This window comes from Crocuta crocuta, unplaced genomic scaffold, assembly GCF_008692635.1.
Source record: "Crocuta crocuta isolate KB4526 unplaced genomic scaffold, BGI_CrCroc_1.0 scaffold278, whole genome shotgun sequence".
NCBI lineage: Eukaryota > Metazoa > Chordata > Mammalia > Carnivora > Hyaenidae > Crocuta > Crocuta crocuta.
The window spans coordinates 2113393-2140502 of NW_027532173.1; the positions used below are offsets into that span (position 1 = coordinate 2113393).

At 41.4% G+C, this 27110-nt stretch overlaps 1 protein-coding gene across 1 annotated transcript in view; it reads left to right on the forward strand.

Moving 5' to 3' along the window:
* Window positions 1–2630: 2630 nt before the first annotated feature.
* CWF19L2 (CWF19 like cell cycle control factor 2) overlaps window positions 2631–27110 on the forward strand; it is a 126372-nt gene continuing 101892 nt past the window's right edge. The window contains exons 1-6 of the mRNA XM_077777443.1: window positions 2631–2848; window positions 4755–4865; window positions 5855–5977; window positions 14614–14724; window positions 15451–15570; window positions 21821–21914. Coding sequence (XP_077633569.1) covers window positions 2645–2848; window positions 4755–4865; window positions 5855–5977; window positions 14614–14724; window positions 15451–15570; window positions 21821–21914 — 763 coding nt within the window. The 5' untranslated portion in view covers window positions 2631–2644. The remainder of the gene's footprint in view (window positions 2849–4754; window positions 4866–5854; window positions 5978–14613; window positions 14725–15450; window positions 15571–21820; window positions 21915–27110) is intronic.

Consider the following 27110-nt stretch of genomic DNA (forward strand, 5'->3'; position numbering starts at 1 on the left):
ACAGTTCAGCTAATCATTTGTTATTGTTTAAAAAAAGGGAATTTGGTGACACTTTGTAGGGTTTTGTCATGGTAAATAAGGAGGCCATGAGCAAGTCTTATCTGAATCACATGGGGAGGATGGTTCTTTACAGTAAGCCATTTCCTGGAACACAAATGCGTAGGTGGATTCTTACCCCTGACCTCTAAAACAACAGTTGTGTTCAGGAGCACAGGGCTCAGGTAAACCGCAAAATGGTCAAAGCAAAGATCTGGGCATTAGACATGGTCATTGATATCGGGGTTTGCTGTTCCCAGGTCCTCTTAATGGATAGAGCTGGGGAGACAGGTGATATAGATACACAGAAATGTCTGTATTTCTATATCTAACTATAAAAACCAACAACATGAGTGCTTATAGATACCTCCAACTCCAATTCAACACCACAGTGTCCATTCGAGTTTGCTTCATTTTCATATACGGTAAAACCTTGGTTTGTGAGCATACTTCGTTCCGGAAACATGCTTGTAATCCAAAGCATTTGTATATCAAAGCAAATATCCCCATAAGAAATAATGGAAACTCAGATGATTTGTTCCACAACCCAAAAATATCCATATAAAAATGATTACAATACTGTAATATAATACAAAAAAGAGTAAAGAAAATACAAAATATAAGGGAAAATAAACAAACTAATCTGCACTTACTTTTGAAACCTTCATGGCTGGTGTGAGGGAGACATGAGAGAGGAGGGTTATTGTGTAGGACGACTTTCACTATCACTAATGGGAATCACTGCTGTCTATTGGCTCAGTAGAATCCTTTTCTTTCTGTAGAACTTTAACAAGGAACCCATCTAGTGATCTAGAATGAAACAAAGCATTCCTAAGCTTACTCTTGTACAGAAAAGCCAAGGACTGTCCATAGATGCTTTAAAGTCACAAAAAATACACTAGTGACACTTGTGAGCTCCTTCCAACATTCTGAAAAATCAGATTTCTGCCAAACACTGCAGCCTGAGACTGAGCATCCGAGCATGGGAGATGATCTCCCACAGTCCCGCAGAGAGAGAGAGAACCATTGGCTCAGTTGTGATCATGTGATGTTTGGCATCACATATTATTTATATTGCAAGACATTGCTCATTTATCATGTTAAAATTGATTAGAAATGTTTGCTCATCTTGCGGAACACTTGCAGAACGCTTGCAGAACAAGTTTTTCACAATCCAAGGTTTTACTGTATTTTTAAAATTTGAGACACAGCATGAGTGGGGGAGAGGGGCAAAGGGAGAGAGAATCCAAAGCAGGCTTCACGCCCACCAAGGAGCCCCACCAGGGCTCAATCCCACAACCCTGGGAACTGAGCTGAAATCAAGAACCATGGTTCAACATGGCGCCCCCTTCATTTCCATATTTGAAATTCCATTCCACAACAGCGATAAAGCTACTATATTAACTTCTTTGTGGAATTATCCAGGATGTAACCAGTATTTGTTGCCATCATAGTCCCCTTCCTCGCCTGGAGGCCCTCCTGACCCCACTCAAGCCCTGACATCCTGTGCTAGGAGCCCACTCAGGCTCCAACGTGGAAACAGGCCACCCTCCCACATGGATTCACTCCTCCCTCACCTGCTTGGGCCCTGACACCCTGCTCTTAGCTGGCCCTCTGCCATAGGAGCACCCTTCTCCACCCATTTGTGCTGGGAGCACTCCTTCCTACTGCCCCGTACATATGCACACCTTGCTCAGCCCACACCATGATGATTTCGGGGCTGACCTGAACAGGAAGGAAATGAAGAGGAGAGGAACTGGAAGAGAAAGATGACCTCATAAATCCAGTATGCATCTGATTTCCTTTCTCCTAAAACTGAATTGATCTTCCTTCATTCTATTTGTTATAACACACACACACACACACACACACACACACACCCCATGCATGAATTCCATTTTATTATCATTATTTATTTTATAGGTGAAATTATTGCTTTTATTTAATGGAATATAGGGACAATGAACAAGTGAACACGATTTAAAAACACCTATTTATTTAAGTCATAGGGGATCTCCTATTTTTTTGTCCTCAGAACCTTGTAGAAACTAAAAAGTGTATTTGATAACCGATGCCACACTTACATTTACAAACAAACAAACAACTGAATCAGTCTTTTTGCCTGTATTCTCCAGATACTGTTTTTCCTTTAAGATCCAATAGTTTTGCTATAATAGGGCTCAACGCCGGCTGTTTGGGTTGATCTTCCCAAGTACACAGGGCGTACTCTTAGTAAGTAGGTGTAACGGCTCCTTTTTATTAAAAAAAAAAAATTTTTTTTCTTGAATTTTATCAAAGCACTGAAACTTCACAGCAACTGGTCTTTCCTGCCCCCCTTTCAGGCCATCCCTCCTGCGCAGGGAATCTTTGCTCACAAGGGCACTTGGGTGGAAAATTTCGAGATGCAGGGACTTAACTTCTATGAGCTTCTAACGTATAGGTTTTAATAGGAAATCGAGGGGAATGCCGTCGGTGTCCTGCCAAGCGCGTCACAAATGCACAGTGACATTTATTCTGCTCGAGGAGATTCCAATTTGCGAACGAGCGCACACCCTCACTCACTCCCCGGCGTCAGCACCTGGGCCTTCGGCGCCGGTCACTTACGCGCATGCTCCGTTGGTGGAAAAGCGGGAAGTCCCCCCTCCTTTGTTTATTAAATTACGACAGTCGTAAACTGAGGTTTTGGTGCCGGCTTCCTACTTTTACGACGACAACAACAATGGCGGCTGCCAGTGGCCGATTTGAAAGTGAGAGGAGTATCGAAGAACGGAAAGAGCAGACCAGGATTGCCAGGGCCGAGGTGTTGCGCCAGGTATCCCCGCTTTGGGGTTTTTGGAGTCGTTTAGAATCGCGAGTGGACGGTTCCTGGGAACTAGGCCTCTGGCTCCCCTCCTTCTCGCCCCTTCTTTGGCTGCGGGTCTCCCCTCGGGACGCGCAAACGCTCTTGGCCATCTCCCGCCTCCTTCCATGCGTTGGCAGTCTTCAGTTGCTCATTCCGTTTTTTGGAAGGCCTGTTTCTTTCCTGAGGTCACTTATTTTTAATTCCTTCATTCTTGATTAGTTCCATCACTTCGTTACGGGGGCGGCGTCCTTCTGAGGGACCCCACCACTCATGGCTCCCCCGGCGCGTTTCACAGCCTCAGTCCTCGCCGCTCTTGTCTCTGAAATAACGATTTCCGTTTTCAGAACCACACGTGAGGCACGTTGCAGCAGACGGTTTGTGCGACGCTCTTGTGTTACTGTTGGTACCAGTTGCAGGGTTATTGTCAATCCTTACTGACCCGTGCAAGGATTGACAGGAGAGACTCGAAAAGGGTTAAGAAACATGGTATTTCTCACCAAGATTGAGATGCACGGAGGTTACCTGTAAAGAATGGACCAAGCACACTGTACTATCCGACAAGATGTTAAGAAGTGTGGCAAGGAAGGGGAAAAGTTGCACCTGGAGAGCAGCATGGGCTACAAGTGAGGGTTTTTGTTTTTGCTTAAGATGGAAGACTTTTAAATAAATACACATGAGCAGGAGCTGGGAGGGGGGAAAGGCGTGATGACCGTCGCTGGATGTTACGGGGAGGAGTAGGCATTAGTCTCGGGCAGGTGAATGGTTGGTCTTGTTCTCTGATTTCAGCATATGTAACATACATGTATAATAAATATTCTTCTTCCTTACTTTTTTGATTTTTCAGGCAGTTTTTGGAGGGAGTAGGTTCGTAAGCCAAGATAACTTTTAATGTAAAAAGTGCATCTTCATGGCTTAGTCTGTTAAGCATCCAACTCTTGATTTCGACTCAGGTCATGATCTCATGGGTTCGTGAATTCGAGTCCCGCTTCGGGCTCTGTGTTGGCAGTGTGGAGCCTGCCTGTGGTTCTTTCTTTCCCTCTCTCTCAGTCCCTCCCCTGCTCATGCTCTCTCTCTCTCAAAATAAATAAATAGCCTTAAAAAACTTTTTTGTAATAGAGATATCCACAGAGTTTGAGAAGGACCAAAACCAGTTTTGGAGTTTGGAGAGAGAATGAAAAGGCAGCAGTAACTGTCCTAGGAAGAACTTATGCTATTTGACTCATTGTTAAAAGATAAATACAAATTAGCAACATGATTATTTGTTTTTATTTTTTTAAATTTTTTAATTTTTTATTTTTTTTCCTTACAAATAGTTTATTGTCAAGTTGGTTTCCATATAANTGGGTAGAAGGATATGGCATTGCGGAATGAAGGCATGGCCATTCTCCTAACAGTCACTGAAGTCCCAGGCAGTAGCAGTGGGATGGTTAAGAAAAAGGAGATTCAAGTCCTATTTAAGGTAGGGAGCTAAGGAGTGGAGGTGGGGGGGGTCTACTATGGATCCCAGGGTTGTGTCTCTGATTCACTAGTGATTGGTGATGTGATTGGTAATGTGGAAGGAGAGCTTTTTGTTTTGTCTTTTTTGTTTTTTTTTGTTTTTTTTTAACTTTCTTATACTTTGGTTGAAGCAAATTCCTGGCAGGGGACAAACAGTGATTTATGAACCTTTATATGAAAGTGGAAAATGATTTTGTTTTACTCTTTTTGCGAAAAGCNGTTTTTTTAACTTTCTTATACTTTGGTTGAAGCAAATTCCTGGTAGGGGACAAACAGTGATTTATGAACCTTTATATGAAAGTGGAAAATGATTTTGTTTTACTCTTTTTGCGAAAAGCAGTTAGATCAGTTGTTAATTTTTCTTTTTTCTTTGTTTTAGGCTAAAGCCAATTTTGAAAAGGAAGAACGGCATAAAGAACTTAAACGACTGCGGGGTGAGGATACATGGATGCTACCTGATGTGAATGAGCGAATTGAACAGTTCTCACAGGTGAGTATTAACAGGTTTGCTTGATATAATAGATCTTTTTTTTTTTTTTGCTCTTAATCAAGTTAATAGTGGAAGAGCAACTTTATATTACTGTTTTTACTGTTTTCAAAAGTTACAGAATGGGTATCACATAGTTGGCATTACTGACTGGTTTTATCTCCGTGGCAGAAATAATATATTTTAATATTTTGAACATTATAACAGACAGATTTTGTTATTTGAGTTGATGGGTAGAAAGCTTAGCAAATTTCTGCCTCACTTGTATCAAGCTTATGGATCTAAAAAATCATGCATTTTAAGCTTAATGTCATATTTTTTGTATGAATTTTTGTTTCCCCTTTCCATAATATTGATTTTTTCTGTCTTGTTATACACACACACATACTCACACACACTTAAGCTTATCTTTTTATTTATTTTGAGAGACAAAGAGAGTGGGAGAGAGAGAGAGTGTGTGACTAGGGAAGAGACAGAGGAAGGGGGAGAGCGAGAACCCCAAGCAGGCTCCATGCTGTCAGCACAGAGCCTGACGTAGGGTTCGAACTCATGAACTGTGAGATCATGACCTGAGCTGAAGTCAGATGCTTAAGTGACAGAGCCACCCAGGTTCTTCTATTTTATATGCCCTAATAATCTTCTATAAATTCTTTTGGGACCATAGAAGGATATATGTACGTGTGTGCGTGCGTGTGCGTGCACACAGTTTGTGTATAAATGTATTTATTTGATTATATATGTCAGATGAATCCACAAATAAAACTGAAACTTCCCCCATATTTTCCTGATAAGGTATCTCATCTGTATGACTTATTTGTGGGGCAAATATAATAGATACTTGTTAAAGTTTCTCAGAGGATTTTATTTTATCATATTTATTGTTTCATTTCATGAAAATGTGGTTTTTGGAATAGAGATTTTTTTCTCCCTCTTGTTTTAAAGTAAGAGAAGACAAAATTCCTTTCTTACCTCTTTAAAATGATTATTTACAGGAACACTCTGTAAAGAAAAAGAAGAAAAAAGATAAGCACTCAAAAAAAGTAAAGAAAGAGAAGAAAAAAAAGAGTAAGAAACAGAAGTATGAAAAAAGCAATGAGTCAACTGATAGTTCATCAGTAAGTATGTATTAAAGCGAACCAAAGCAGCTGCCTGAGGAAATCGTATCTAAAGGAATGATGTTTAGGAACTTAAAATATACGAGACCTTAAAAAATATTACTAGCTAGGGTATGAAAATGCCTGGGAAACATTGACTTCGAGATGTCCAGGAAAGGCTGGAAACATGGATCGTAGGTTACAGAGAAAGGTTGGAGGATGGAGACAGGAGTTGGGAGTCATTGCTCCGTGAAGCCGTGAGAACGGATGAATCATGTAGGGACGCTGAGAACGAAGGGAGGCGTTAACACCGGAGAGCCAGGTGGGGCCAAGGGCCAGTCAGTAGCAGTTGCTGGAAATTGGAAGAAGATGCTGGGAAAGAACAGTACTGTACTTATAAGGGTAAAGAGTTTGAGACATTTAAGAGTCTTTTGCTTTTGTTTATTTTTTAAAAGAGAAATTAAGAATTAAGTCTTTAAAATAGGACACGTTAATATATTGATCTTTGGGGTCAGAAGGAAGAGAATGTGGCCCCACTACGTCTGTATCCAGTTCTGGGATGCAAGGACTCAGAGAAGAAGGGAAAGCCTCTCACTTTTATTTTCAGGAAGAAAGAGGTACATGGTGCGTAGAGAGCTAAGGGCTAGAGATGTTGAGGGAAAATTGGTTTCCTGGGTCTGATCTTCGGAGGGTGGTGTATGCAGCTGAATCCCGAATTCCCGCCTGGCCGTCTTGCAGTTTCCGAGCCTGAGTGTGTGGCGGTACACCCTGAGATGGTACGTGGCTCGTGGGAGCCTATCTTACGTGAGAATGCAGCTTATTAATTCACAGTGAGAAGTACAGCTGGGCACTTTGGTCAGTTAGCCAGAATATTTTGTAGTGTATTCAGGTTCTGTAGAAAAAAATGTGTTACATAATTGAGGACAAAGTGAGTTGGAAAGTCTTAGCTCTGGAAGAAGATAGAAACCGTGTTTCCACACTTGTGGGTTGAGTTGCTGATCCCATTGAGAACCTGAAAGAAGTGAGTGATCCTCTCTCCAAAAAGAAATTTGTAATCAAAGTTGTTTATTTCACTGGGATTTATCAAACTCCCTGGGGTTTACGCAGAGATCACAGGTTAAGAATCTCTGTCCTAATGAAGAAAGAAGAATTCAGAGTCCTCTTTTTGTTGAAATTGGGTTATCCTGAAGATTTGGACATTCGGAAACAATGCAGAGTCCAGTTACTATGAAGCTTGATCACAAGGGGGAAAGGGAGGACTAGTTGAACCGGAACCCAAGTGATGAGAGTGTCTCAGCTAGATGACTTAATATTGAATCCACTGAATGAGATAGAGCTCCTTAGAGAAATAAGACATAAAGCAAAAAGATTTCTCGGAGCCTCGAGAAAACTTAACCTTTATATTCAAGCTTCACTAATTATGAGAATCATAGGATGTAGCAGGAGGGAATATGTGGGATAATTACCCCACATCTCTCCAAACCCGCAACAGAAGTGAATGATTTGGTTCTGTGTTAGGCATTTGAAATTTTACTTTGTTGCTTACTGGTTGAGTGTACTGTATATGTGTGGAGTCTTGGTTTGAATAAATATTTTTCTGGAAGTGTTTATTTAAAAAAAAAAAAAAGAACCTCTGTCTTGTGGGGATGGACCTGCCAGGCGGAGGAAACACCTAGGTAATTGGATTGAGGATACTTGCCTCCTCCTAGAGCCACGTTGCCCTGTCATGTTTCTTTGTTCTTTCCTAGAAATACAGTTGCCCCTTGAAAAACATGGGTTTGAACTTTGTGCATCCACTTAGAAGCAGATGTTTTAAAAAAAAATTTTTAATGTTCACTTTTGATAGGAAGAGAGAGAGAAAGAGAGAGCGCGCGAGCGAGTGTGGGGGAGGGTCATAGAGAGAGGGAGACACAGAATCCGAAACAGGCTCCAGGCTCTGAGCTGTCAGCACAGAGCCCAGTGCCGCGCTTGAACCCACGAGCAGTGAGATCATGCCCTGAGCCGAAGTCGGAGGCCCAACTGACTGAGCCACCCAGATGCCCCATAAGCAGATGTTTTTTCGGTAAATACAGTATAGTAGTGTATTTTTTCTCCCTTATGATTTTCTTAACATTTTCTTTAACTTACTCTATTGTCAGAATCGGTGTATAACACATATAACATATAAAATACGTGTTTGCTGATTATGTTATCAGTAAGTCTTCCAGTGCAAACTGTATGCTATTAGTAGTTATATTTTTGAGGAGTCAAAAGTTGTATGTGGATTTTTGGCTGTGGGGAGTCAGCACCTGTAATCCCCTTGTTATTCAAGGGTCAACTGTATAGGTAAGTCTTTTTGTTGCAACATACAATATGTACATATTTACATGTGTAATAAGTTGTGTAACTGTACCTTAGAGAGAATTGTTTGAATGAGTGGTCAATGGCTGCACCGCATTGGAGTAGAATGGAGAATGAAAGAGAAGTTTGTACTGACAGCGAGGGGGAAGGAAAGACAGATGGATAGTTAGAGGAGTCTGGGCTATTGTGACTTATTTTTGAGAAAATGTCTTTAGTGAAAGACAGATAAATACTATTGAGGATAAGTTGGAGTAAGGACCCAGGGAAAGGGGTAAGCTTTGCTCAGGAATAGGAACACCTTCTCATGTGAGCTAGGAGGGCGTTATCAAGGTGGATACAAGCACAAAAAAGTCAAGAGGAGGTGTGGGGAGAAGGGAGCAGATTATTGAGTGTTTCTGCTTGTTGATTGTTTCCTTGGTGAAATAGCAGATGAAACCCTCTGAGCAAATCTTCTGAGAGGATGATTTCAGAGCAGAAGTGGGATGAAGGATTAAGGAGATAGGGTAGACTTCTACAGCATTGTTTAGGTAATAAAAAGCAGATTAATTGCTGTGTTGTGTTGAAGGGTCCACGTGAGGCTGGAAAGCATATCCAATTTAAATCATTGAATTTTTTTGTCATAAAGTTGTTTATGATATTCCCGATTGTCCTTTTATTGTCTGTAGAATCTGTGGTTCAGTCCCCCTTTCCTTCCTGATTTTGGCACTTTTCTATTTTCTTTTCATTTTCTAGGTCACTATAGTTTGCGGTTTATCAGTTTTATTAATCTGTTCAAAGAATTGCCATTTGGTGTTATTGATTTTTTTTTAATCTTAAAAACATTTTTGATGTTTATTTTTGAGAGAGAGCGTGCGTGCGCACAAATGGAGGAGGGGCAGAGAGAGGGCCATTTCTGCTCATAAATGGAATCTAAAAAAGATAAACGAAAAGCAGAATCAGAACTGTAAATATGGAAAACAAATTGATAGTTCCCAAAGGGGAGGGGTATGGAGGTTTGGGTAAAATGGGTGAATGGAAGAGGGAGATATAGGTCTCCAGTTATGAAATGAGTAAGTCATGGGAATCCATAGTAGAGAATAAGGAACATAGGAAGTGCTGTATAAGTAATGTAATGGGGCAGATGGTAGCTACATTGTGAGTACAGCGTAACGTATAAACTTGTCAAATCACTAAGTTGCACACCTGAAACTAATGTAACATTGTGTGTCAACTGTACTCAAAAAAAGGAAAAAACCCCTCATATGTATAGGCTAACAATAAATATCCTTTGAATCTTGGACTTTGAAAAAAAAAATTACCACAACTAACTTTATGGCCCAGCCTGTGATCTATCTTGATGAAAATTCCATGTGTATTTGAAACAAGTGTGAGTTCAACTGTTGTTAGGTATAGTGTTCTATAAATGCCAGTTTGGGAAAGTTGATTAATAGTGTTAAGTCTTTTGTATTTTTATTGATTTTCTGTTTTTCTCTTCTATCAGTTACTGAAAGAGCAGTATTAAAATCTAACCATAGTAGATTATTGTCTATTTCTCTTTCAGTTTTGTCAGTTTTTGCCTTAAGTATTTTGAAGTTTTTTAAGTATTTACACATTTAGGACTATTATATCTTCTAGATGAATTGACTATTATATTTTTGTGAAATGTTTCTTTTTATCTCTAGTAGTATTTTTATTATAGATAACTTTCATATTCATAAACTGTCTTCAGATTTAAAAAAATTTTTTTTAATGTTTTATTTATTTCTGAGAGAGAGAGAGAGAGAGAGCGAGCGAGCGAGCAGGGGAAGGTCAGAGAGAGGGAGACACATAATCTGAAGTAGGCTTCAGGCTCTGAGCTGTCAGCACAGAGCCTGACGCAGGGCTCAAACCCACGAACCATGTGATTATGATCTCAGCTGAAGTCGGATGCTTAACCAACTGAGCCACCCAGGTGCCCTGCCAAATATTTTAAGTATTCAGTGATCATTTGTGGCTAGGTTAGTGGCCCCTGTATTGGGCCGTGTAGGTATAGAAAAATTCTTGTGGATAGCAGTGGTTTAGATCATTTATGTTTAGTGTAATTATAGATCTTTCTTGACTTACTGTCGGGTGATGTCCCAACAAACCCACTGTAAATTAAAGATATCATAAGTGAAAAATGCACTTCATGTGCCTAACCTGATTATTGTGGCTGAGTCTTGCCCACTGTACACATGCTCAGAATGCGTAATGTTGGCATTTAGTTGGGCAAAATCATGTAACACAAATTCTGTTTCCTTAGCACAGTGAGATGTCATATTCAGCTGGAGTTAACCCTTCCTTACGCCTTGGTCTAGAAAGTGCTTTGAGGCAAAAAGCTACGGAGATCGTAATGGTCACATTCGCCTCAGTTGTTTCCCTGTTGAGGGATACAGCCCTGTATGACTGAGATTCAGTGTTCTGAAAACAGCTGTAAACATTTTCCATGATTATTTCTATATCTTTGGATTTCTGTTTCGATGCTATTTATTTAGTCACGGCCAGAGGCGGAAGTCCTCGAGGCCCTTTGATTTTTGCTGGTAGCCCTTTGCCGCCTCTGGGGTGTGGCTACTGTGAGTGCTGCGCGGGAGAGCAAGGCTTCTGGGAGCTGTGTGAGGTCAGGAGGCGCCTTACGCTTGATGGGGTAGGAGTTCAAGGTAAAACGGCGGATCGGAGAGCTGAGATCTGCAGAAGGATTGAGGTCGCAGCACGAACAGCCCGCTTCCGCGCGGCTGACTGCAGCGGTGGAAGTGGGAAACAGGGTTATCAGACAGGGGGTGAAGGCGGGCGAGTTGTACACTCGGGTCCAGGCGTCACTGTTCTGTGAATGAGTAACAAGAACGCCAGGCGTGTCACTGGCGCTTCTTCCCTTCAGCGCCTGGTATTTAATGCTTGAGTGCCGGCTGCCAGTTAAAGTTTCTGACTAGGGCTGTTGGAAAGATAGGAAAAGAGGGTTTAGGTAATTTTAGTGCACCTTTATTGAACGCCAGCTCTTCGTCAGACGCTGGTATAGACACAGGGGATGTAAAAATATGGTTGTTGTTTTCCAGGCCTGTGGAAAACTCATTTTGTAGCTAGATACATAGGTACATAATTTCAGTATGTAATCTCCTGACGCCAAGACAGAACGATTATTAAGGGAAAGAGGATTTCACCTGCAAACTTATTGGGGAGATAATATTTGAGTTGAGCCATGAATAATGACTAAGATTTAGCCAGGCGCAGAAAGGCATTGGCACTTTGTGCACAAGGAATTGTGAGAGCAGAGGCATGGAAGTGAGAAAACGTGTATGTGTGTTTGTATATATGTAGGTAAATATAGCTACAAGCAATTTGATAGCCCTAGATTAGAAAACAAGAGTGGAGTAGACAGAGGTGAAAATGTGAGAGTTGATAGGGCCTAAACCAAGAGCTCTGACACTATTCAGTAGGAAGTGTGCCCTCTAATTAGGTTCAGTTGCGTTTACCAGAATATCTCAGATTTTAGCCATTGGTTAAACAAGATAGTTAACTTTTCTGTCTCCTGAAAGAACTCAGGTAGGCACCCTGGGTCTAGTGTGGTCTTCCAGAACTAAGGCTTCTGCTGTTGAGCCCATCCTGCGTCTTTACAGCATTACCTCTTCATCCAGAGAACAAGAAAGGGGACTCTCTCTTTCATAATTTGACTTCCAGAAAGTCCCACATAATACCTTCCTTTCAGTGTCTTTGGACATAGAAGTCTTTGCTTTCCAGCAAGGGAGACCCATTAGGTCTCCCAATAAGATTGGGTTCCGTTGGTAAGAAAGAAGAGGAGCTTTGTGACAGCGAGTCATAGAAGAGGCCAGATGTGCCCTTTCTGTTACTCCAGATGTGTCGGGGGAGGAGGGAGTTGGTTGGAAGAGGAAGGGGAGCAGAAAGGACCAGGGTCCAGGTTATTGCAGTTGTCCAGGTGTGAGATAAGATGTGACCTGGGATGCTTCAAGGATGGACAGGAGGGGCGTGTATTAGTTTGGGCTCTTGGTTGCAGGTAACAGGTATCAAACAAACTGGCTTATCCAGAAAAGGGGGGCACTTAATTTTTTTTTTAATTTAAAAAATATTTATTTATTTTTGAGAGAAACAGTGAGAGCGAGGCAGGGGCAGAGAGAGGGAGATACAGAATCCAAAGCAGGCTCCAGGTTCCAAGCTGCCAGCACAGAACCTGATGCAGGGCTCGAACTCACAGACTGCAAGATCATGACCTGAGCTGAAGTTGGATGCTTAGCTGATTGAGCCACTCAGGCACCCGGGGGGCACTTTATTATTAGAGTACAGAAGTCTCTAGGTGTGGGAATGCAGCTGGGCTTCAGGAATGGCTGGATCTAGAGTTGAAATGCTTTTATGAGTCATCTTGCCATCTTCCATTTTTATTTTTCTCTGAGTTTAATTTTTTTTTCTTGGTAACAGATCAGTTTTTGCTGAATTCTATCTTCATGGCAGAAATGGCTTCTGCCAATGCATTTCCAGTTCCTTTAGTTTAGAGCAGCCACATTTAGTCTTGATTTCAAATTCCTGGAGAGGAGCTCAGATTGATACAAATTGGGTCAGAATCTTACCTTTGAACCGATCAACTGTGGCCAGGGATGGAAGTGGGCTCCCATGATAGGCATGATGTATTTGAGAAAATATTTTGGAAATGAAAATACTAGGTTTTGATGGGAGGGGTAAGTTGATCCTGAGATTGTTGACTTGGGTAAGGGGATGGTTGGTGGTACCAGGTAATTCAGTTTAGCAATACAGAAGGAGGAACGGGTTTTGTGGAAGATGACGATGGGTGTATTTTTTGTGCTTATTGAGTTCAGCAGGGTGTCCAAATATGGAAGGTTAAATCACCCACTCCTAGGGTAGACCAGTTTGAAAGATATCAGCACAAGGCATGAGAGTGGATTTAATGGCCAAAGGGGAGTGTTTAGAGATTAAAAAATGTAGTGTGCAAAGAAAGGAACCCCACACAGCACTGATACTTAAGGACTGAGCAAAGGAGGAAAAGTGCATAAGGGAAATGGAGAAGCAAGCAAGCATGGAAGCAGAACTGCGAAAGGTCATACAGTCAAGGAAGTTGAGTTGTCAAGAGTTGTATTCAAAAGCGTTCTGCTGCATTGGACAAAGTGGCAGCCAGCGGTGACCTCTGAAGAAATTTTAGTAAATTAATGAGAACATTAGCCATATTGTAGAGTTTTGAGAATTGGGTCAAAGTGAGGATGTGAAGGCAGTGGGTACAGATTACTCTTTGAAAAATTTGGCTTACAGTAGAAAATGGAAGATAAATTGCCGCGAGAGGGAGACACACACGCACACACGCAGGATAGGAAGTGCTTGAGCGTATTTCTAGGCCAATAGAGTGCCTCTTGTAGGACAGGCTACAAGAGAAGGAGATAATTGATGGTGCGTGGTCCTGGAGGGGCAGGAGTGGTTGGGTCTAAGAACTTTGGAGGAGGACCCGCCGTGAAGAGGAAGAATTCACAGGAGGTAAGGATAGGCACAGGTATAAATAATTTTGTTGGAGGGTGGGTCGGACATTTCCCACCCTTCCACCATACAGCTCCAAAGAGAAGATTTGGAGCCAGACACATCTAGATTTCTATTCTGGTTCTCCTACTTGGATACCATGGCACTTGAGCAAGTTACCTAATTTTGGGAAGCTTTTTCTTATCTGTTAAACCAAATAGTATTTTATGTAGGTTGTTTTAAGGAGTCAGCTTGAGAACATATGTGAACGTACTTGTTACAGTACTTAACATAGAAGGAGTTGATTGATGTATTTGTGGAAAACAAAACCCAGAATTTGGCATGATGCTGAGCACATAGGGGATGTTGGCTAAATACTTCTTAGCTGATTTAATAATCTGGTATTTAAACACAGTAACAAGTGCCTCACCAGCCTGGCTGTTCACTGCGATCTCTGCATTTTTAGACCTAGGGAAATCTAAAAATTGGAAACTTAGAGACACAGTCATTTACTTGGGTGTTCGTTTCCCTTGTTCTAGTTAAACAAAGATGTCGGTATCACTTAATGTTGGTGGAACTGCAGCCCTATGTTGAAGTGAGTTCTCTGCTGTCACTTCCAATCTTTTGTTTCCGCTTTCCCCTGGCATGAAAATGGTCTTGGTGTTTCATGGGCTTGTCCCAGAAGAGTGGGTTTACATGTTCTTTGTTCAGATTTTCAGTGTAGCTTTTTAAAGGGGAAGTATAGTCTAAGAATTTTCTCTAGGAAACTGAATTTACTGTTTAACAACAGCACCACATTTTCACATGGAAGTGTGCATGTCTGAGAACTTCTCTTCCATGCCGACTCTTCCCAGAGCTCTGAAGACGAGTGGGTTGAGGCTGTCCCGTCCCAGGCGCCTGACAGAGAGAAGGCCTGGAAAGTGCAAGGTGAAAATTCGGAGAAAGAAGGCAACCACGTTGTTCAGGTAAGTCACCCAATTTTAAAGAAAGATGTGTGAACTTCTAAGAATAGATGGATGCTGAAACGACAGATGGTTCTCATTGCTTTGGGAGAAAAATGAACTTTCTCCCAAAGCAACTTTGAAAACGGTATACTTTTACAGATAATTCTGGCAGTGGTGCTGTTTGCTTAGTCTGTAGACTTCCATTCTTCTTCTATGAGAAAGTGAGTACTTCCCTCTGTTCGAGTCCCACAGAGGGTTTCCTGCTGCCAGTTGTTTCTAGAAATGCGGCACTTTGCTCTCCTGTGCCGGGCGCCCTGTGCAGGTACCTGTATCAGACCCTTCTCCACTGAGTAGTTGCCCACACCTGTCATCACGCCTCTCAGCAGTATTTAGAGTGGACACTTCACAAGTTAGGGCCTGTGGTTTGCCTGTGTGGGGATGCAGTGAGCCACAGCGAGGAGGGGTGGAAAGAACGCTGGTGTTTGAGTACCTCTCGGGCCGGACTAGGCTCCTTAAATCTCTTTTTCTTGTTTACTCCTTGCAATAGTCCTAAAAGGTAGGAATTTATTCTGCTTTACAGGAGAGAGACTAAGGCATAGAGAGACTAAAAAACTTGCGTCAAGTTAGACAAATGTAGGATTTGATCCAGGATTCGGTGCCGCCAGAGTCCCTGCTGTTATTACCCAGTGTTTACTGTCCACTTGTAATCAGTTGAGATTGAAATTACTTTTCTTTGTTTTTAAACAGAGAGATGCGTGGATGACTGTTGATTTTATGTCTGTCAAAACTGTGTCATCATCGTCACTCAAAGCTGCAAAGGAAACTGTGAAGAAAGCAGAGCGAGAGAAAACCCAAGCACTAGAACAGGTAAGAGAACATTTCAAATGCTGTAACTTCTAATTTACCTTTAATAACCAGTGAGACATTTAGGTAAATGCAGTTTTGCTTGTGAAGTATTATTTTGTCTATTGTGGTATTTAGTAACATTAGTGGGAACCGCTATGAAGGGTGATAGAAGTTCTTGTGAAATGAATCTCCTCTAGGAAGTCAGCTGAATGCTATGCTAGATTTATAAATCCCGGGCATGTGTAGTTGCCCGAGTATTGCATTTGGCCCTGAGTGTGGATTTGTAAGGGCTTCACTGCTGCCTGTGTGATCTGAGAATCTTCAAGGCGAGAGTTTCTTTTAAAGCACTCTTGTGTTGGTAGTGCCGTGAAGCCCTCGGCAGCAGTGAACACTGGTGTTTTCTGGAGGACCACACTGTCACCATGGGCACGACAGGTTTCCGAGAAACAAGCTCATAATGTGGAATCACAAAGTTCATGAAAATACAAAACTAGTCCATGAACGAGAGGCATCTGAGGTAATGAGCAGTAGAATCAGACCCACAAAGCCTTTATCTGTTGGGATATTTAATAGCAGTATACAGTCAGTACCAGTAGACGTGGAAAATGTGAGTAAGAAGGAAAAGATTTTTATGAAGGCAGATTTGAGAAAGAGCCAACAAGAACTCGCAGAAATGAAAAACACCACTATTGGAATTAGAAACTCAGTAGATGAGTAATCAACAGATTGAATACAGCTGAAGAGAGAATTAGTGAACAAGACGATCATCTTTCAGAATTTACCTTGAACATGCCACAGAGGGACAAATAAATAAAAAATTTGAGAGTGATGGTGAGAGTCGTCTGGTCAGTGTTGTCTTCTCTGCCGTCCTACCCTCCAGTTTAATTTTAATTCTGACAGTGTAGGTGTGGCACATGGTATTGGCTTATTAACTAAGCAGCTCTCCACATGGAACACTGAGTTCTGGGGTTTTCGGAGCATCTTGACTGAGCTCTGTAAAATATCTTTGTCTTTGGGACCTGAAGGAGTTGGAGTCATGGTATCAAAAGAGGAAAGGGGAATTGCAGGTAGCAGTAGGGAGGTAGCCAGTGGAGAGTGGAGCCTGTGAAGTCTGGAAGCTGCTAGAACCCATTGTCATTTCAGGCTCGCTTCTGAAATCATGCTCTGCTTTTGGTGGGCACGAATGTTTTGGTGTGTGTTAGGGCAACCCTGGCTTGTGGTCTTAGGTTTTGTTCATATCCTATTCGGGCCTCTTCTCCATATCAAACAGTAGAAGCTAGTGAACCCTTGACTGTCTTTACAGAGTGCAGTGGTGATCAGTTATTCTTAGAAATACTGTCACATGAAACTGTCTTCTTTTTTCTAAGAAACGGTAGTAACTTTTCCTTGCTTACCTCCCCACCTTTCCAGCTTTGACTTCAGGCTTTCTCACCCGCATAATTTTTTCTTACAAACTCTTCTATAAGTTTCTCTGACTCAATGAAGTCCGCATCTGTTGATCTGCCCAGGTTTTGTCCTGTGTCTCTCTATCGCCTTTTTCCTTGCTGCTGCCCCTGCTCGAGTTGCGCGCCACTTAATCAGCTGTGTGTCTGGCTTGGCCTCTCAGGCCGTGTTTACCTCCGCCCTCCTGGAGCTGAGTTAATGCGTGTGACGAACCGAGGACAGCCTCTGGGACCAAGAACCATTTACGGTTAGTTGTTGTTACGGTTCAGGCCCTGATTTACTCTTGCGTGGGCAGTGTCAGTACCCTCTTCATCTTTCGTGCCGCATCCTACAAGGATGTCAGGTCACGTGTTTCACGGGACGGCTCTGGTCATGGTGTCACTCTGTAGAAGTCTTCAGTGGTGCAAGCAGAGGGGAATGTCTTCACCATTTCCGGTGTTTCCCTTTGGGCGGAAGAAGCTCCGCTAGTGGTTATTTCATGCCACCCTCTTTCCTCATCCTGTCCTTGAGGATATGGAGTGAGTATTCTGGGAAATTCGGAAAGGATACACCAGGATGCACCTGCCTCTCCTGCTTGTGGAACCGAACGGGCTGCCTGTGGGGACCGGGTAGGGAATCGGGTGGGGTGGGCTTGGTTCAGTGCTGATCGTACCCGGCAAAGGGCCTCACTGTGGGGTTCAGTTAACAGGCCCGGTTGGTTTTTACTGACACAAAAGTTCTCTTCCAGTTTAGCCTTCACCAGCATTAAAGGTAATTTTTTATCATTTATTTACTTATGTTTTTATTACATTTCTTAACTTGTTTAGAGACTGGACTGAAAAAATAAGGTGCTGTGTTTGTCCTTCTCTCCTAAAGACCCCTATCCCTCAAAAGCTGCTGTAAATAGAGTTCAGACACATTGGATTGGACTCTTTCTCTTTGGTGATTTGTACCTCAGCCAGGCTAGTTTAACCAGTTTCCTTCATATTCTTTGCAAATTCCTATCTCTGCATTTTTATTCATTTGGTTTGTTCATTTGTTCTTTCTTTTTCCTTTCTTTCTTTTTCTTAAAGTTTATTTTTTTGGAGAGAGAGAAAGAGCAAGTGCATGTGCCAGCCAGGGAGAGGGAGAGAGAGAGGGAGAGGGAGAGGGAGAGAGAGAGAGAGAGAGAATGAATGAATCCCAAGCAGGCTCCACACAGTCAGCTCAGAGCCTGATGCAGGAATCAGTCTCACAAACTGTGAGATGATACCTCAGCCAAGATCAAGAGTCAGATAAATAATTGACTGAGCCATCAGATGCCCCTCATCTGGTTCTTTCTAAGTGAAGTAGAAAGTCTGTAAGTCTCTTATCTTGTTTATCCTTCGAGGCCTAACTTGATATATACTGTGACTTTTTTTCTCTTTCCCTTCACTGAAATAAATCTCTTCTGTCTTTATGTTTCCATAGCTCTTTGCTCCTTTACTTTATAGTACTCGTAGATTTCTGTAAAGTACTGTGATTTAATAGTCTTCTCTGATTTCCCTCTGAGATTATACACTTTTTGAGAAACTTTTCTTTATATTTATATCTTCCTTAGCAGCTAGAAGAGAACTCTGTGTGTAGTGTTTTTTTTTTCTTAAATACTGTATTGTCAAGTTGGTTTCCATATAACACCCAGTGCTCATCCCCACAAGTGCCCTCCTCCATGCCCATCACCCCNTGGTTATTTCTTATATATTTGAAAGTATAGAAGATTTATTATTCTTTTCCCTGTGACCTTCCCTTGCTGCTCTGTAAATCCTTGGATTTAGTTTTGGTGTTTATAACCTTTAGTAGGTTCTGAATGTTGTTTAGGTGACAATTCAGACTCTTGTGTACACAAGTAAATCATCTAGACTATTGAGTGATGACAGCCAGTTTTTAAACATCTGCACATGAGTTTTTGCTGTTCTCTGCACATGATTATATTCTTAACCCATGATAAATATTTGGTTTATTTTGGGGAGAAAAAAAGGCCCTTGTCTTAGAATCAGATGTTGATTCTAGTAATGGGAGTGCAGATGACATGAAGACAGTGGGAAGGGGTCTAAGATGATGGTCCTGAACTGAAGCTTCGGGTGAAGCACGTTGATTTCATGTCTTTTCTTGTTTTTGAGGATATCATTTCTTTGGTGTTCCAAGCTGGTGTTGGGGCTGGTGTAGTTCACAGCGTGGGTCATGAAACTGACTTATTGCAGTCAGTACTTAAAATATAAAATGTCAGCAGATACATTTTGTTTCCTAAAACCTTTGTTTTGGACACACACGCCCCACATATAAACATACACATATAATCTCTCTTTGGGTGGAAGTCACAAACAAGTGTGAAAGCAAATGCTCAAGGCTGTGTCTTTGTCCTCTGGGCCTCCCCTGCACTCACTGGGCTGTATGCCGTAGACCTGTGGCATCTATCTGTAGGCTTCTTCTGTAGAGCATTGTACAGACAAACATCCATTTGTCAGCCTTTTGCAAGCAGGAAGCGTCCCACCCAGTCCTGGGCCTCGTGTGCTAAGCTGGCTCCATCCGCATCTCACCGGAGCACTCGTAGTATTTATTACTGTATACAAACTGAGCCAGGGCTGTCGCTTTCTGCCTGCAGGTGGAGCCCAGGAAGGCCTGGGGTCTCTGCTTTGCGTCCCCATTATGGTCTCTGGAGGCGTTGATCTTGTCTTGAACTGAAGTGTGTTTTATATTTTATGTATCTTTTCTGTTTGTCCTGAGCAGGGAGGTTGTGATGAGTGAATGGAACCTTTCTGGGCCATTTTGACTAGAAGGCCTGAGCATATTTTAGAGATTGATTTATATTTTGGTTCATTTTAATCACTGTGTAGTCTTTTGTTGTCTAACTGAGCCATCCTGTAGCTGTCCATTTCTTGCGGATATCTGTGGACATTGGCATTGGTTGCTGTTTTTCACTGTCACACACAGTGCTAGACGAAGGTCGTTGGTGCGCACCTGTCTCTGTGCAGACACTAGCATACACTGCCCCACCAGGGTGTATTTCTTTACTGTCCTTAACATCCGTATTGTCTAATTCATGACTTTTCGTCATTCTCATTAATGAGTGAGAAATGGCATTTCATTGTTTTTGTTTTAATGTTTATTTATTTATTTTGAGAGAGAGGGAGCGAGCGAGCAAACGTGACCAGAGGAGGGGCAAAGAGAGTGAGAGAGAATCCCAAGTAGGCTCCGCATTGTCAGCGCAGAGCAGGGCTCAAACCCACAAGCGCAGATGCAGGGCTCAAACCCACAAGCCCTCAAGATCATGACTTGAGCCAAAGTTGGATGCTTAACTGACTGAGCCACCAAGGCACCCCTCTTTTTTATGTTTATTTTTATTTATTTGGCGGGGGAGGCAGAGAAAGTGGGAGACAGAATCCCAAGCAGGCTCCATACTGTCAGCCTTTTGCATCCTTTTGAGACTCTGATGTGAATCTTTGAGTGTCTGCACAAGACCGCTGGATAAAGTGCCTTGATTATAGACTCTTTGAGATTTTATGGTAGTCTAACAAGGGGAGTGACAGAATCTTTTATTTCCTTTTTTTTTTTTTTTTGGTACAAAATAAGAAGTCAAATTCTTATGGTTTTGCCTATCCTTCTATGTTAACTTTGAACTTAAATTTTGTACTTTGAAGATTCTGTACTTTTTTGGATCAAACTCATGAAGGTATTTTAAAAGCTTTAAAAAAGTTCATTCACCATTTTTGTTTTTAATAATCTGATTGGCTCATATTACTAGAAACTGATATTGAACTCTCTTCATTCTTCTCCATCTAGTTGCCATCATTAATTCTAATAATTGGTGTTATTAGTCCTAAGAAACGTTTTCTGACCTCCTCAGGTCGGGTTGGGCACCCTTCATATGTGGTTCTATAGCGCCCCTTACCTTCATAGCACTTCCTATCGTAGAATTGCTTGATTGGCTTTCTCCTTTCTCTAGGCCGTCCTTCCTTTGATGGAAAGGACTCTGTCTGGCTTTTTCGTTGCAGCATCAGGGCCTGGCACAGTGCTTGGGACGCAGGAGGCACTTGTCATCTCTTTGCTGATTATTACCACAGTCGTCTGACTGGATTCCTGCCTCTGATTTTGTTTTCCTTCGCTCCTTCCTCCACTCCGAACCCAATTTGCTCTTTGTGTAATTCAAAGCCAGTCACTTTCATGACTCACCATAGCTCCACCGTGAGGCCCCAGAAACAGTTTAAAATGGCTATGTGGCCCTTGACCCTGGTTATTCTACAGCCTAATCTCTATCACTATGCACTCAAGCTTCTAGATTTTAGACAGTCTTAATTATTTTAAGTTCCTTGAAAGGGTTATGATTTCCATTTCCTCTAGGGTTTTATAAACATGCTGTTACTTCTTCTCACTGGAGCGCCTCTATGCCGTCTTCCCCCGACCCCCAAAAGAGGGGAGTCTTTAGGTATCAGACTGCACTCCTCTAGGAAGTCTTTGATCTTTCAGCGTGAGAAGAGTTTTAAAAGTGTGGCTGTAGCTCTCTGCACTTCTGTTCTCAAAGCACTTGTCAGTTACTTGTTAATCGTCTCTGTTCCTCACTATCTCCTACGCTAGCAAGGGCTGAGTTAGGCATATTGATTATTATATCTTATGCATCTATGGCAGTTTTTGTTCATAGTAGGTGTTCATTGAAAGCATTGGACAAATGTTAATTTAGACAGTATTTTTTACAAGTTGCAGAAGAATATGTCTTAGGAGTGTTTTAAATATTTGTCCAGGGTTACAACTGTTAACTGAGTCTCAGGTATTATTGATTAATGTATTTTATGGTGGCCTTTTTTAAATTATGACCTCTGAAAATGTTTTGTTCTAGTCCAGACTGCTGGAAAGAGAATTGAATCCATACTGGAAAGATGGTGGTACAGGTCTTCCCCCAGAAGACTGTAATGTGTCCTCACTTACTAAAGGTATCTCTACATTTTGGTTGTAGCCACACAGGCCTTTCTTGTAACTTGGTATTCCTAAGGGAATGACCGAAGTTTGTTGGTAGATTGGCAAGATCTGGTTGTTTAAATATTACATATTTCTGCATGGTGCTGTGGTTTTAAGTCCATAATTATCTGTGTTTATTTCTGTATTTGCAAAACAACTGTAAGTTTACTGATCATCTGCTGTGGAATCTGTGGTTTCATATGATGAGCATCTGTAGATTATTATTGATGGTTCAGATTACATTGACAGTAAATAGAATGTGTGCAGTCTTTTGAGGCCTTGTTTGAATTTAGTACCTGGAAAGATTATTGATGTGTTTGCAAGAAAATTGATTAAATATATAGATTTATACTTGATAATGTTTTCATATTTCAGTTTCTGTTTTGAATGGATTAATACAAAGTATGATTTTGTGAGGCTATAATAATGCTTTGGTTTGTTGCGTTCTGTAACAATGTAAAAAAGCAGTAAGTCTGAAATTTTATAAAAATAACATGTAAAAACTAAAGATGGGATTTCATATGTTCTTGAGAAATTCCTACTTTGCCAGCATTCGTAAATTTGTTACTTACCTTGGTTAGTGCTGTTATTTTCCAACAGATGAAGACAAAATATTTAAGTGTCACATAATCACACTTGATACCATAATTTTAAAAATATTTATATGCCAATTGAGTGTTGCATTGACAAACCCGTGAAAAGTTTATTTAACTACAGTTAACCCAGTGTACAGACAGTGGCATTGTAAGTTAGGGTGTTATCTTTTCATCTTAGTGACTTATCAGAATGTTTTCCTGCTTTCTGTTATATTGTTTATTTTTATTTTGGCCATTCATAAAAATTCTGTTTCTATTTTATGTAGAGATATCCCTGAAGCATTCTGTGGAAATGGAAACATTGCAGTTTCATTTGTAGTTTTTTCCTTAGCAGTTTTGCCAAAGTTATTAGTAATCGTAGCATTTTCTTTATTGCCTCTCAGCACTGGTAGAAATGTCTCTGCTGGTTTCTATCATAATAAGTGTAGTCACACTGGAATCTCTTTGAGATACTTTTTTTTTAGAAACTTAAAAGCGAAGGTTTAGGGCAGTAAGTTAGCTCGCTGAGCCATTACTGTGTTGGACTAATTTTATGATCCAGGCTTTTACCAGCACTCTTGTTAGAGGACAGTCAATAAATTCATCTCTGGGGAAAACTTAGAATTGACAAACTTAATCTTTGGGTATTTGCAGTCAGTCGGTTCTTAACTTCTTGAGTGTGGGAGACTCAAAGTTCTACCTTAGGTAGTATCATTCAGCTGAAACAGCATAATCAAAGATTCTAGGAGAAAAACGACCTAATAGGAAGCTTTTTAGAGAGCCTGTTTCTTTCCCCTTCATATATGCTTTCACCGCTCCCCTTTCTTATATTATTTAGAAGAAAGAAAAATGACAGAAAACTTCTACCAGAGGTTCAGATCCCAGAATTGAAATTAAGTTAAAAATTTTTTTTAAAGTTTATTTATTTTTGAGAGAGAGAGAAAGAGAGAGACTGAGTGTGAGCAGGGAAGGAGCAGAGAGAGAGGGAGACAGAATCTGAAGCAGGGTCCAGGTCTGAGCTGTCAGCACAGAGCCCGATGCGGGGCTTGAACTCAGAAGCCGTGACGTCATGACCTGAGCCAGTCGAGCGCTTAACCGACTGAGCCACCCAGGTGCCTTCGAGTTGACGTTAACTTTTAAATGGTGTGCAGGTCTTACCACATATGCAGCCAGTGTAGTCGTTCTACTTAGACCAGTGATGGGGTTGAAGTGGCTAGGCACCAGAAACTGCTGTGGCTTTAGTATTGGGAGCTCTGTCATGGTGACACAGTGTTAGGGTTAGGGACTCACGTTTTGGAGTTAGACTACTTGGGATTAGAATTTTGGCATTTCCGCTTACTAGCTTTGTGATTTTGGTAATGTTTCTTGACTTCTCTGAGTCTAGTTTACTCATTTTTTTAAAAGTGTTTATTTAAATTCCACTTGGTTAACATACAGAGTAATATTAGTTTCAGATGTACAATATAGTGATGCACCACTTGTATACATCACCCTGCGCTCATCACCACAAGTGCATCCTTAATCCCCATCACCTGTTTCCCCCATTACCCCCCAACCCCCATGATCATCATTGTGTTCTCTATAGTTAAGAGTTACAGCCCTGGTTTTTAATCCCTATTTTACAAGAAGAGTTTAAGTAAATTCTTCAAGCTCATGGCCAGTAGGTATCCAAACTACAGTTTGAATCCAGATAATTGGTCTCCAGAGTCTGCTCACTTCCCTGCATGCTGTTCTGTGCCTCTCAAAGATGGAGACAGAAGTGTATTTTTACCTCTATTTTATCATAGTCTTTGCCTGAAATTTTTTCTAGAGTAAGCATGTATTTTGTATTTGGAAAAAAAGAAAAAAAAAACTATTTAAAACCAGCCAGCTTAACTTGACATCAAGTTCAAGCATTTAATTTTCTGCTAAGTCGGCAAATTCAGAAGTTAAGGAAAATAGCTGAATAAGGATATACCCGCACACAGTAAAACCCCCAGGCTGATTCAATATAGTATTAATTTATTAGGTCCCGTTTTTTAGGGGTAGGAAGTAAGAGTTTTTCTGGTAGTGTTTGTTGCCAAGGCTTCACCTTGCTTATGGAACCAGATTTTGCAACTCAAACATTTAAAGCAAATCAGAATTTTCTTGCTCAAAATATCTTTAAAGGGAAATGTCCTTTATGCAGTATAAGATGGAAAGAATGGGAAGAATAAAAAAAGTCTGCCAGCTGCACCGGCACCAAGTCCACCGTTCTCTGCACGACCGCTGGGCTGGGCTATGTCTTGATTCTGCTATGCCTTGATCAGCCCCGCGGTGATCTGCTTGCGACCCCTGTGGCCCAGCCTCCCCGAGACGGCCATAGCAGGTTCTACAGAAGTAAAACCAATCCTGTCACAGGCCTCCTTCCTAACACTCTTCAAGGGCTTCCCATTGTTCCTGGGGTAAAAACAAATACCCTTTCGGAAGCACCCTCTCCTTTCTGGCCACCGGTGCGGTTCTTGCAGGCCTTTGTTGAAGGGCCTCAGGACCTTTGCACAGGTTTCCCCTCCATTACCTAAAGAACCCCAACTCCTCTTTCAGACCACTCCTGTGATCCCCTGAGAGGCTGTTCCTGGTTCTCAGAGCAGGGCTGTTCCCTGCTGTATGTGTTAGCTCTGTGTCCCCTTTCTTCAGGACCCTTATTATTTTACACGGACTCATGTGGTTATTTGCATGTCTGTCTCTAATGAGATTATGAGCTCTGTGCTGGTAAGGGGGCTGTTTTGCTTATGTTTTATCCCCAGCAGCTAATACAGTACCTTTCCTGAGTGAATAATGTGACAAGCTGCTGAGCCAGAGTGCTATGTGAAGCAAAATATGAAAAAACAGCATCATGGTGAATGTTTGATATTTTTTCATTCTGTCTGCTATTACCCAGTTAAGCTCAGTTTGGAAATGAAAAGAGAAAAAGAAATTGTATATTATCCAGTTAACTTATTGACTATTACTTACAGAATATGTGCGTACCTGTCTTCTGTAAGGAAAAACATGTTTTCTCAGTCTTTACATGATTCTCGCTCCAAATGGGAATAATAGTAGTCAACATTAAATCCAGCTCTGTTTTCCTAAAAAACGTGCATCTTTATATCAGAGCACTCACAGGACCTCGCCTCTTAATCAACCTAAATTCCTAAAAGATGTTTTCAGAAATAAGTATTTGTGAAATTGACAAGCTCCAGTAAATTCTTAAGACAAATAGCTATAAAACCTGGACAGAGGCTCCTTAGCTTCACATCGTCTAGAAATAGCTTCACAAATCATTTGGAAAATCTGCCTGGGTTAATCATAATAAACCACATTTCCCATTCATTTTTAAGGCCTATCTTGCTTGAGAATCGATCAGACAGCACCTGTTGCTGAAGATAGCACCAAGGCCTGACCCTGATACTTAAGCTTTGATTCTGGATCAGTTTTCTGGCTTGGGCTGGTCAGGAGTCACTTCCTTCAGAATCTTCATCAATGAATTTAAGCGAGCATGCGTGCGGGCCCCAGCGGCCAGCGCCGCTCAGCACCCGCGTGTCCCACTCCTTGCACGGCACAGGAAGTTCATCACTTGCCTTCTTAGCGCCATCACCAGTCACCCCGCGGTACCTTGCATGGTCCCGCCTGCCTTCAGCCTGTGCCCCCCCAGCTCCCTCATTTCTAATAGGGAACCTGGTGGAGCCGGTCTCAGGTGGGTGCTGTGAGGACTCCGGAAGGCGATCTCGTGGCACGATACCTGGGATACAGGGAAACAGCAATGACAATGGCCAGTACTTGTCCTTATGATGAAATGTTTGGGGGAAAAGTTTATCATCAGGTTTTTTTGTTAATGATTGAGGTGCCATGTTTTCAAAAATCAGTTCATTAATCTTGATCTTCTTCCCTTAGAAAAAAATTAAGTGGACAAGTAAGTAACCTGTTTTCAGCATTTATACAAAAATTGTTTTAAAAGCTTTTTTAAAGTTTATTTTATTTTTGAGACAGAGAGAGACAGAGAATGAGCTGGGGAAGGGCAGGGAGAGAGGGAGACACAGAATCCAAAGCAGGCTCCAGGCTCCAAGCTGTCAACACAGAGCCCGACGCGGGGCTCAAACTCACCAACCATTAGATCATGACCTGAGCCAAAGTTGAATGATTAACTGGCTGAGCCACCCAGGTGCCCCTAAAGATATTATTGTATAAATATTTCTAAAATTGTGAATTTTACCCTTTACTGACTTCATTGACAATTTTTATTTTTGTTTGATTTCCTTGATAAATGTCATCACAGAGGAATAAAAGTCTTCCTTTTTCTCTGAGCTTTTTTTCTCTGAACTATGTTAACATACTGGTGATTGTTAAGGAAATCTTTTCTAAGAAGCCTGTGAGCATTTTATCAGTTTCATAGATAATTCTTTGAAATAAACTTAATTGTGTAACTGGGATGTTAATATAGGTATTAATGATGTGAGTTTTTCTTATCCCTGTGTAAATTGAGGATTTTGACTAACTTCCTTGAGCAATTGCATTGTTAATTTTGAGCTCATAGATTGTATAAAATAAGAAAAAAGGAGTAAGAGCAAAATAAACTTGAAAGAAAAGTGAATCATTGAG